The sequence below is a fragment of the Festucalex cinctus genome, chromosome 12, assembly GCF_051991245.1.
Source record: "Festucalex cinctus isolate MCC-2025b chromosome 12, RoL_Fcin_1.0, whole genome shotgun sequence".
Classification (NCBI taxonomy): Eukaryota; Metazoa; Chordata; class Actinopteri; order Syngnathiformes; family Syngnathidae; genus Festucalex; species Festucalex cinctus.
Genome location: NC_135422.1, coordinates 14599397 through 14611738, shown reverse-complemented (window position 1 = coordinate 14611738; position 12342 = coordinate 14599397). Strand labels below are relative to the sequence as shown.

General features: G+C 40.7%; 1 protein-coding gene across 2 annotated transcripts; it reads right to left on the bottom strand.

The window, feature by feature from the left end:
* Window positions 1-1246: 1246 nt before the first annotated feature.
* sav1 (salvador family WW domain containing protein 1) lies at window positions 1247-11455 on the bottom strand. 2 transcript variants are annotated; one of them, XM_077539336.1, is made up of 5 exons: window positions 11122-11455; window positions 8589-9068; window positions 5873-6143; window positions 4476-4634; window positions 1247-2850 (listed from the first exon to the last, which is right to left on the bottom strand). In XM_077539336.1, exons 1-5 carry the CDS (start codon window positions 11213-11215, stop codon window positions 2643-2645), a joined length of 1212 nt encoding a protein of 403 aa, XP_077395462.1. In that variant the 5' UTR covers window positions 11216-11455; the 3' UTR covers window positions 1247-2642. The 2 variants fall into 2 exon arrangements, with proteins under 2 accessions (XP_077395462.1, XP_077395463.1); XM_077539337.1 differs by lacking the exon at window positions 11122-11455 and adding an exon at window positions 10559-10683.
* Between the last annotated feature and the right edge of the window lie 887 nt (window positions 11456-12342).

Here is a 12342-nt window from a genome sequence, read left to right as displayed (position 1 = left end):
ATTTGTCATATTTTTTTGTATTATTTTAAAAGTGTGTGTGTGTGTGTTGGGGTGTAACTGTACAGTGTGTCCTTAATGTATCCTTACAATTTGAGCAAATGTAATACATAAGCATGAATAGACATTTTCTACAATTGTAAAGAGACTTTGTGGACGCCTTGTACAGTACATCCTAAACTTTAACGGTTGAGCAAGCATAAATATTAGGATCAGCCACAAACCACAACCACGAGAATTAATGTATTAATCGTTGTTACCCAGAGTAACCGAATTTCTAATTCAACTCTTGTATTTGATCTTATTGACATATGGTGTGGTGTACCTAATGTTTTGTATGGTGAGCGCATTTACACACCAAGTAACTCATTGTCCGCATGGATGTTCGATGTTTTCTAATGTGTGTCATTAAGATCATGTTTGAAACACAAAAAAAGTTGGGACAGTGGGTTTTTTTCTTTTTTCTCAATATATATGTGGCATCCCACACTCTGTCTCTCAGTCTTGACATTCAGACGTGGCAGATGGTCAAGTCAAGTCAAGTCATGTCGGTCCAACATGCTTGGGTCCACACTTGTCCCATTTACATCCCCATATTGACGCCCGTGCTCGCATAAATGGCAAAACTCATGACTCCCTTAGATTTGTTTTTGTGTGTGCGCGTGCTCATGATTGACAAATTTCACCTTGCTAAATGGAAACCGACTTTGGGTGGGATGAACTTTCAACAAAAAGAAACTAGCCAAGGTATTACTAATGTTGTCTTTTATGGCCGGTCAAACATTACCATGCTCCGTTTACGCTCACTGACCAAAAATCACATTTCTCTGTTTAGCTTCATCCAACTGTCTAATAAACCTGTACATGCTTTAAATTTGGTCGTGATCGGACACAATCTCGAGGAGCTCGTCTTTGAGTGACCAGTGTTAATGGCCTACATTTGAAAAACACTCAAATGTCCACTTCAGACCTCAACTTAATTCTTTTAACTGTCAATGCCCCACTTGAGACCAAATACCTCCTTGTGTTGAACACCCTCAACCACGAGGAAGCGCTATGGTTTCCATCAAAGGCAGAAGAAAAGAGTGGCGAGCTAACGAGGCTGTCAAGACGCTATCGGTGACCACTGCACGATCGGTGACGCGCATTGATCATTATGAATATTAAAAATATGAACTCATGCGAGAGTTTGGTGTTGTGTACTGTGAGCTGGGATGATGTAATCGTGCAAACAACAAAAACGGGATGGTTGAAAGCAGACATGAGGTTTTATTACACCAGATGATACATAACCTGCAGCATGACTTATTGAACTCCATCTTGTTGTAGTGTATTTTATTGCAAAATGCACAAAATGGAATCTTATCAGAGTTTCAAACATCCTTCCAAGACATTCAGAAATTGCTCATGCCTTTGCGAAAGGATTTCCTATGAAACTGTATGAAAAATTAAGCCTTGTTATTACAAGCAGCGAGGCCATCACATAAAATGATCACAGTCCAATACCAACGTCAGTTGAAATGGTTGACTTGTCTAGGTTTTGACACAGAAATTGCCACAACTTCATGAAAATGGAGGGAGGGAAAATGAAAATTTTGGCCTGTTTTGAGCTCTCGAGTAAATGTTAATACATCAGATTGACAGCAACAAATCCAATGCACAGGTTCATCTCTCAATTAGAATGACCAAATCCCAAATTAGAATATGGTAGAAAGGTTTATTAATTTAAGTAGTTCAACTGAAAAAGTGAAACGCGTTCCTTGAAATGGTAAATTGGGTGTTTGGAAACTGAAAGCTATAATCACTAAAATGATGGGGAAAAATAAAATGAAATATATCACCCTGTGTATAGTGAATGTGCACGAGTTTCACTTTTTTTTCTTTTTTTTTTCTTTTTTTTTTTTTAATTGAACTGCTGAAATAAATATTTCCATCATATTCTAATTCACTGAGGCAAACTATTTTTCCACTTGTTACAGCTCATTTCTTTTTTGTACAAAATCCATCTAAATCCCCACAAAATGGGCAGAACCTGCATACACATTTTCAGATATAATAATATATTAAAATATGATATTTTTAAATTTTTCCTGCTGGTAGCAAAGTGTACTGTCCGACCAGCAACATATGGCTTTGAGACATTTCTGAATTTAAAAAGAAAGAAAGGAAAAAAAAAAAAAAAAAGCGTAACAGTTAGCGTCTTGACAAAAAACATTTTTTTTTTTTTAAAGTCTTTTGCATCAAAAAGTTTTCCAAAAGTTCCAGTAGCTTATTATCTTTCCGAGGTGATGCTTATCTTTAATTAAAGATGCGTTCCTTATCAATACTTAAATATCGCCAAGGTTTTGGTGGATTGTCTTCAAAAAAAAAAAAATTAAAAAGCAATAGGGGAGGGGAAAAATAGGTTAAAAAAATCCGAAGCAGCTGCCCGTCTGTTTCCATGTCAGCGTTGCAAATGCTGCGTTTTGGTTCACCGTTTAAAAAAAAAAAAAAAAAAAAAAAGGCACAACGTTGTTTTGCCAGTCCTCTCACATCATAGCTTCTTCATCGGAGTGTTTCCAGAGTTTCTTTTGATATATATTTGGATCAAAAAGCAAAAAGGCACACAATGGAGGAGAGGGTCGTGGGGGCGGCGTGTTTTTTGGTCACATGAAGCTTTTGCCGGGTGGCTGCTGGGCGTACCACTGCTGCCGCTGTTTGCGCGCCTCCACCTCGGAGAGCAGCGCCTGGCGGTACGCCTCGTACGACTTGACGATGTGCTCCAGTTCCTTCATGAAGAGCAGCTTCAGCATGCCCTGGTACGTGTCCAGGTCGGCCAGCTGGAAGAGCTCCCACTTCAGGATGTGGTCGTACCTGGCGGAAGAGCTCGGTTCATGCATGCGCTGTGCATGCGGCGACACCTGCTGCCTAGGTTCCGCACCGATCAAGACGCTCGATACAGTGTTCCCTCGTTTATCGCGGGTGTTACGTTCCAAAATCTACCCATGATTAGGGAAATCTGCGTCAACTGTTTTTTTTTTTTTGCCGTTCATTATATATATATTTTTTCAATTATTATATATGTTTGTTCGTTTTGGTATGACTTTCACTTCATTATGAATGCTTTCAATTTTCATTCAGAATTTTTTTTTTAAGTTTACAGTCATTTTTTTCATTAAAAGTATTTTAATTTACTTTTAGTTTTTAATTTACTTGTTTTACAGAACAGTATATATTATCTATCTCAGGAATGCAATGTCGTGGATCGACGGGATAGACACCGTTGGAAAGGTCTCGTCGAGACGGATCAGCGGATGCCCGTATGTCCCCAGTCGGATGTAGGGTTCAGGAGATACGGCCGCTCAAAGACATCCAGAAAGAACACCTTTCAAAAGTTATCCCGCCGGCGTTTGTCGGCCTTCTATCTCCGAAATGAAATGTCGTGCTGCGACGGGACAGACACCGTTGGAAAGGTCTCGTCGGACGTAGGGTTCGAGAGATACAGCCGTGCAAAGGCCCAAAAAAAAATACACAAATCAAAAAGCATGTTTAAAAAAAAAAAGAAAAAAAAAAGCACGCTGTATAATATCCACGAAACAGCAAGGCCGCGAAAGATAGATGAACCCGCGATAAACGAGGGAACAATTTTGAAATTATAGTGCGTTAGTTCACCCATGTGTGATGTCATCGTGTTGCATCACTTTTGTACTAGCATGTTATTTAAGCTAGCATGCTATATATACACGAGCCTCATGTGAAGGCTTGTTTGTATGGCATAATCCAACTACTGCATGCTCATTTATTGTAACATGGGTGAATGAACGTGTACATTCTTGATGCATGGTGTTGATGCTTTATGAGCCTCTTAGTTATAAAAAACCTTGCCACCATATTGGGGTATCCTATATGCAATTACAAACCCCTTCTCGCGGCATGGCTCTATCCCTATTTTCTGCGCAAGCTAAGGAAAAAAAGCGCAACCCTACATCCACCAAGGCACAAACAACAATGCCTAACAGTGGAACCTCCAACGCTGAACACAAAACAACAGTAACAGTGCCTCAGTTAATAGACACTCCTGAAGTGGAATTTTTATGCAAAATTAACTTCTTAACTAATGCTTGCATACTTCCTTAACAACGAGTATGCTGCACGCCACAATCGGCCAACTGATTCACATTATCGAAGATCCAGAAATATTTGTTACATTATTTTTTCAATTTTTACTAACAAGCGGTTCATGAAAATGTACACTACTTTTACTCATAAAAAGTTTGGTATATTGGGATTCGGGACTCGAGCTTCTCCAGTGTTCAGTACAGATGCTTTAAAACTGGCAGTTTAAAATAAATAAATAAAATAAAATAAAATAAAAAAGAATCCTAATAACAGACGATATGAAAAATGTTGATATATTTTTTTGCCATTATCGCCCAAGCCCTATTCAATGGTCATTTTAAACCAATGGAGCGGTTCCAGTGTCACGGTTAAGTACTCACTTGAGGGGGGCACGAGCGTAGACCTGCAGCCAATCCGGGATCTCAGCGGTGTGGTACGGGTTTGCTGGCACCAGAACCGGCTGGTTCCTCTCCGCGGGCCGCGGCTGATAAGTGATAGGTGGAGGCGGCAGAGGTGGCGGCTGGTCGTAGCGCGGAACACTGCAAAAAAAATAAATAAAAAAATCGGCCGTATTTATTTATTTAAGAACATGTATTTAGAATAACAAGTGCTTTTATTGTGTCTGTGATGTTTTCTAAGATATATCAATAATAGAATTGGGGAGAAGTGTCATTCCGAGCCAAAGAATGGGCACAGAGAAAGTTGGCTGAAAATCTGGGGAATGAATGAAATTGTTTCTAGCTGTTGAACTGACTGTCAACCAAGATAGCATTTAGCAGCCAACATAACCACCAGTCACCAAATTGACTAGCGATGCTCAAATTTTATTATTTATTAATAATTTAATTGTTATTTATTTATTTTATTATCCTCCTCTTCTCCGAGTGAAACGACCCTCAAAAAGCCCGCAAGCCACATGGAGAGACAATATTTTGCGTTCTCTCTGAACCATTGCATAAAGGTAAAATGAAGTTTCAGTTAGTTTTCATTTTTAAAAGCACCCTCGTTTTTATTTCATTAGTGAAAAAGTTTTTTCTCAATTGAGTTTTTTTTTTTTTTAAACTATAATAACCTTGCCCCAGGGGCCAAGCAGTCCTAAATGTGCATATTTATAACAACAAAAAACACTTCCTGTTCCACTTCACTTCTGTAGGTGGCAGTAATACACAAAGTTTTGAAAGCAATAAAAAGCTGCTTTTTTTTGTGTGTCTGTAGCAGATTAACTCATTCACTCTCACCCAATTTCACTGAAGTATGCACCTTCGCTCCCGGCTGTTTTACTGGATTTTGACTGATTTTGCAAGGCCCACAGAATATTGTGTTCTACTGCTATAAAAACATGGAACCTACAAAAAGAAAGATTAAAGTCTCTTCTTTCATCAGGAAGAAAAAAACTAGTTCCATCTGTTTCCGCTTTGCAGCAATTAGCTTTAGAATATAGCTAAGTTTCATCATTATTCACAAATCTGCTTTGAATTGTTGGGAAACAGCTTGTTTTTACCATGGCCCTGGTTGATCCATTACTCTTTTGCCACCTGCTGGGCGTTTTTGTATTTACTACCATTTTTTGCACCCATTCTCTGCAGTTGAGAGGCTGCATCAAAGCCTTCTGTATGCTCGAGCATAAAAAACAAACAAAAAAAAACTTATAAATACGTCTTTGGGAGACTAATACATTTAAAACCGAACATAGGTTTTTGGCAGTAAATGAGTAACATTTCCATTTATTTCAACAAGAAAAGTTGAATGATGAGTCACGAGCATGGTGATAGGTTACCTGGGAGCGCAAGGGTGCCGATACTGTGCTCTCTTGTTGATGTGGTCCACGTAATAGACGCCGAACTCGGCCGACTCCACCTTCTCCCAGCCCGGCGGGAGCCCCTCGCGCTCCAGCGGGTGGCTCCAGTGCGTGGTGTTGGTGTTGTGGTCAATGTAGTACTTCCTGCCGCGGATAGTCCAGTCCACGGTCCAGCCGTTGGGGAGGGGCAGGTCCTCTGCAGTCAGGCTAGAGAGATTCCCCAGCGACTTGGCCTGGATTCGACCTATGCCTTCAGGGACGATGACAATTATTTCTCTCAGTGACCCGTGAGTGAGTGAGAGCGTGAGATTTTTTTTTGTGAGAGTTAAAAAAAAATATATATAATTTTGTTCCTCTACTGTACTGAATGTATCAAAACATGAACCTAAAAATCAGGTACCGACCAAACCTCCTATGCATTTTTACGTTTCTTTCAAATGTGAAGCCTTTCCCTCCTCTTTGCTATGAAAGACTATAGTAAATACTTTTTTGCCTGGCAGCATGATTTGAGGAATCTTTAAAGTGACTGCTGTGCGACAACACGATCGTGACCCTGAAAAACGTTGTTGACAGTGAGTAAAGGGAGAGCGAGTGAGAGAGAGCAATGTCACTGGAAATTGGTGAGTGAAGAAGAATGCGAGAGCATGCCACAAAAATGTACTCCGCCTCCTCTGCAACCAACACATCATCATCATCATCGTAGTGTCGGCCATTTCCCGCACTTTGGAAGTACTCTGGAAGTCACATTCCACACAAAGTCCAAAGTCCAGTGAAGTGTTTAGTTTTTGGTACAGTAGACGTTCGGTATTCCCAAGGATCCCATTACAAATAGTACTTCCTTTAAACCCCGTATAACCCCTAAAACACTTACGCTGTCCTTAAAAATAAGGGTCTTCTTACAGTTCCTTGATAAACTATTAAGGTAAGGCAATAGTGGCAGAGGCCTCAAATTGATTCGAGTTCCCACTCCATGACAAAAAAAAAAATGTTTTTGTTCACATTAATAGCATTTTAAATCTATCCTTGTGGATGATTTAGAGGAAGCCAAGTGCAAGTTAAAGAAACAGGTATTAATATTCTAATATTTCTGTGGAAGTATTATAGAAAAATATTTAGCATCTTTGCACTGAAAAATGAGAAGTAGATCCCGGAAGAGAAGAAGATAAAAAAATGTATGACAAAACAGAATTGTTCTGATGTGCACATAGCCTGGATGCCCTAATAAGAGCACACACTCACATCACATGTTTGTCATGTTCAGTAAGATAAAGAGCACAAACACACAAGATGAAGCAAAAGCGAGCTGTGTGGCTTCCCGAGAAGCCTCTGCCTGCATTCCAATCACGCCGACCTAAGCGTGACGCACGTCAGGAACATAGTGCGTGGATATGAAAAGACTTGTTCATGTGGCTGTGGAGCCATCTTTAAAACACAACTACGACAATTCGCGTACCACCTGTAGGCCACAGATCCTGGCCCAATGCTGCATTTCACATGAATGCCGTTTAGATTGAAGACGTGGGGAGCTTGAGGCAGACAATTCTGACTTTTACAGGCTTTATGAAAACGGCTACAAAGAACCCGGGGTGTAAGGGGATAGTGCATCATGGTTTGAACCAAGTTCAATATTTCCACATATGATCATGTGACAGCCTTATTTTATAATAAGGGTGTTAAGAAAAATTGATTCGGCAATATATCGTGATATTACAGCGCGCAATTCTTGTATCGATTCAATATGCAGCCGAATTGATGCCTAAACATTCATTTTTTAAGGAAATATTCAACACAAAGTCTCACTTAGGGTTAGGGTTCACACTTTAAACATGGGAGAACGTTAATGTAACATTAAACCTTAATATTGTTATTTTAATGCTGTCCAAACATGAAACAGATTGCAACCTGTTTGTTAAATACAGTGTTGAAGTTTCAATTAAATACATTATCATACAAATCGTACAGCGTACACGTACAAGTTTTCTGATTAGTATTTTCTAAATTTGAGTTAAAAAAAAAAAAAATCACAATAGTCGACTAAAAAATTCATATCAGGATTAATCAGTATCCAATCGAATCGTGACACGGACCGAATCGCCAGATACTAGGCAATTCAAACTCCCATTTCATAATATTAAAAATTAAATAAATTTTCCCCCACACGCTAGGTAGGGTCAGGGGTGGGCGGAAAAAACGTGACTAACTCTCGACCACAAAAATTTGTTGTAAAAAAAATATAAAATAAAATAAAATAAAACAATTGGTGGGATATACTCGTAGTTGCCATGGAAGAATACAGAAAACAAATAAAGATGCCCAAAAGAGTTTTGGGGGCTCTTTAAATTATTATTTTTAAAAATTAAAAAGAAAAGTTTGTGGAGCTGAGGTAGCTTGGAGAGAAAACAACAAGGGAATTCGAGCACAACATACATGTGACCACAACACCGCACATACTACTAAAAGGAAACTTTTTCATCTTTTTTTTAAGACTACACTGTAGCGTATTCCTTTTTCAAATATACTTGTCCAATTACACTCATCTGTCAATTGAAGCTTCTCAGCTGTCTTTGCTTAGCATAGTTTGCGCCCCGCGTCTCTTATCAAGACATAGCATAGTGTGAGTGTAAAGTGATGTGATTATTGTGGGAAATGTGTACGAAAACTAAATAGAGCCGGTACCTGCGTGGGTGAAAATTACCTGAGGGGGGTCTGCTGGGTGTGGGGGGTGTGTGTTGCCGTGTAAGTCTTTGGACGTTATGTTCTCCACGCTCATAGTAGTGGTAGTCATCCGGGAAGCGTTCCGGCATCCTCCGGGGTTGCTGCTGCCTCCCGTCATAGTAGGAAGCCTCCTGAGGGGGGTAGTAGTAGCGCCCTGCGTCCCCGTTCTCTGACACGGGGCTGCCGTCCGTCAGGAAGGACTGCAGCGAGCCGGCGTATTCGTGCGGCAGCTCGCCGAGGCTGCGCGGCAGGTAAGGCGGCGCAGACAAGCGATGGCTCTCGCGACGGGCAGCCTCGTGTGGCGGACGCGGCGCGGCGGCACGGAGGAAGCTCTTACTGCGGGACAAGGCTGGCTCCCGGCCGGGGGCCGCCGGATAGACGGAGGGCCCCATGTCGGGCATTGGCACATCGGTGCGGCGGGGGATGGTGGGACCATGACGGATGAATGACGGCATAAGATCTGTAGAAAGAAAAACGACTTGCGTTAGCATCACAGGTGTCAAACTGAAGGCCGGGGGGCCAGATCTGACCCGCCACATCATTTTATGCGGCTCGTGAACGCAAGTCAGGGTTTCACGCATCCTTTATTAGCCTGCTTCTCACACTTACACAATTCACAACCTGTGTATTCTGAAAACAAGCTGGAATTTAACAAGTTAAAATAACGCAAATGGATAATTTATACTATTGTGTCACCATTGAGCCTTACATGACACTATGTGAGATAATAGACATTATGGGACATTATAGTACAAAAATGGGAATAGTATTATGGGAAATACTGGGAGTAAATAGGACATTCAACATTACGAGAACCGATGGGGCATAACAGGGGACACTATGAAACATAATGGGAAAAAAAAAAAAGAGAGAGACTAAGTGCGGGACATTATGTGCGAGACATTATGGCACAGGGTCACTAACAATTTTACACAAAATCAGATTTGATATAGGAGACATTAGAAGGACAATATGGGACAAAATTGGAGCAAATTATATACTCTGCATTATGGGAACTAATGGGACACAATGGGGGTCAATATGGTAAATAAATAATAATAATAGGACAAAATTGCACACCATTGAATATGATGGGAATGTAAAAAAAAAAAAAAAAGCGACTTATAACAGGAGACTTTAACGGGGATGAAACGCAAACTAAGGGGCCACTATGGTACATAAACGACATACTGTGACATCAAACACAACAGAAGACATTATAGATCCTTCCAGCTGACGTCACTTTACCCAGAATGCTTAGCGACCGCTTACCCTCTTGATGGACAAACAAACCGTAGAAAGACACGAAGCGTTTTCGGTAAACGATTCGTCTTTACATGACAAATGTACCAAAAAACGTCCTTAGTTATCGCGACACACTAGAACCAGCCGTTCTTAGCCGGTATTGGCAAAGGCTGGAGTTGGTTTATCTACTTTCACCATCGGCCTGATCAAAGCAAGCCACAACGTTCCCCCATGTAACATCACAATATTTTAAATGATCTCATTATGAAGAAGAGCGCCTATACATGGGAGGACTTTGACGCCATCAAAAGCCTGGATTCTTATAACTATTTTGTGTCTGGATGGGTGAAGGATGTCGGCTGCGTTCAACACTACAATGTTTGTCTCGTAGCAGCAAAGGTATGTTCTATTTATCTTTTTGACACGGGTTACTGGTGTAAAACGTTATTCATGAAATAGTTTATGTCCGGATAAACCCGTCTTGCTGCACGTCCGCGGCGCCTCACGGAAGGCAAACACCCAAAACAAATGAATGTAGAGAGCTTGATTTTCGGCGAGCGTTTTCGTTAAAAGGTAGAAAATATGTCACGTGTCACAAAAAAAAAAACCCGTCCCGAGTAGGACAGTACATTATTGCGAATCATTGAAACCCGTCGTTTGAAGCCGCTAGCTGAAAAAAATAAAAATAAAAAAGTTGCGTCGTACTTTCACGCTAGCCATCGTGCTAGTCTTTTATTCCTCACGGTCTTCCGTCTGGTTTAGAATCACTGCCGGCAGCCGAACGCGCACAAGTTCACCATAGCATTGGCAGCTGATTTATCAACTGTTTGACCTATTTTCTAGCTCACACTGATTGTTTTCTAATTCACTCGCATTGACGCGCTGACCATCACCGCTAGGGGCGCACTAACGTGACGTCACACTGGAAGGGTCTTTTGGACACTAGATTATGATGGCTATTATTTTATTTTATATTTTTTTACAGGCATTGCAGATGACGTCAACAGAAGTGAACTTTTGTTTTGACGCTACGCAACCAGGACAGCAGCTGGCTGGTTTAAAAGTGTGCTTAAAAGTGGCATAAATTCATCAAAAATGAACTGTAGAAAAAAAAAGGTGCGACAAAATGTTTCCATGTCCTCACTATGACTTGCTGGATGTTACTGACAAGCAAACAGCATGAACTGTCACTGAACTCCATCGATAGCAAACTAGGCTAAGCGACGCTAGGCTAAGCTAGGCTAACTATGAAGCAACCTGTTGCTTACTTCGGAGGAGTGGCGAAGTCTCCTTCTTCACATACTTCCCGTGGACCTCGGCTGGCTTCGACGACTCACTTTTACTCTTCTTTCGCGAGAGCATAATAACTCCAGTTTGAGCGTAGCGGAGATGGTAGGGGAGGGGGGGCGGGGAGAGGACGTCAACAACACGGCGCTGACAAGCCCTCCGCTCGGCGGCCGCCCCGCTCTCCTCGTCGCCAAGCGCGGAGAGAGAACATTTTGGTAGGGAGCCGCTTCGGAGGAGGCGAGTTTAGCCTAGCCGACGCTAACTAGCGGGAGACGCCGTTCAGTCTGTGTTGCGTTATTTGTGAGCATGCGCAGACGTTTGCGGCTTCCTGCGGGCGCATGCGCAACCTTGGTTATTTAAAGTAAATCAAATCGCTATCTCGAATCATCTTTCGCCATGAAAAGAATGGTCATGTCATTAACCCGTTTCAGCCCCCACACCAAAACACGAAATTTGCTAATTTGTTTGCCAAGATTTGCGTAAAAAAAAAAAAAAAAGTCACTCAATGTCAGAAAACTACAATCAATCATTAACAAAATGATGTACAGTCTTCCCTCGCTATAACGCGGTTCACTTTTCGCGGTCTCGCTGTATCGCGGATTTTTTTTAAGTGCAATTTTGCATATTTTTTTGCAGTAATATACCCATTTTATAAAATTTATGAATGTTTGAACATTATCAATGTTTGAACAAGAGAGAAATGTGAGAACATGTAAATGCCTCAATGAGAAAAGTGTCTAAATTGTGTGGTAGGGGATATTAGAGCCTTAAAACATTTATAAGAATTGTAAAACATAAAGCTAACTACTTCGCGGATTTCATTTATTGCGGGTATTTTTTGGAACCTAACCCCAGCGGAAAACGAGGGAACACTGTATACATTCATTACTTAATCAACCTCCGAAAACAGAACGATGACCCCAATATTTTGTCATTTATGGAGATTTAGCTTTTACACCCATAAAATCCAAAATATTGTGCCAATCATTCTAATATTAGTGATCGAAGTATCCACATAAGTTTTGGTGAAGATTGATAATTAATTATTATTATTTTATTTTTTTTACATTAAGTGATGTTCAGCTTTTTCTGTGGACAGGGAAACAGCACTCTGTTTTACTTGATAAAAACGTACAGCCATAACAATGTAAAGAATTAAAACATTTTTTGTTATATATATTTTTTTACTGGGTAGGAAGCCG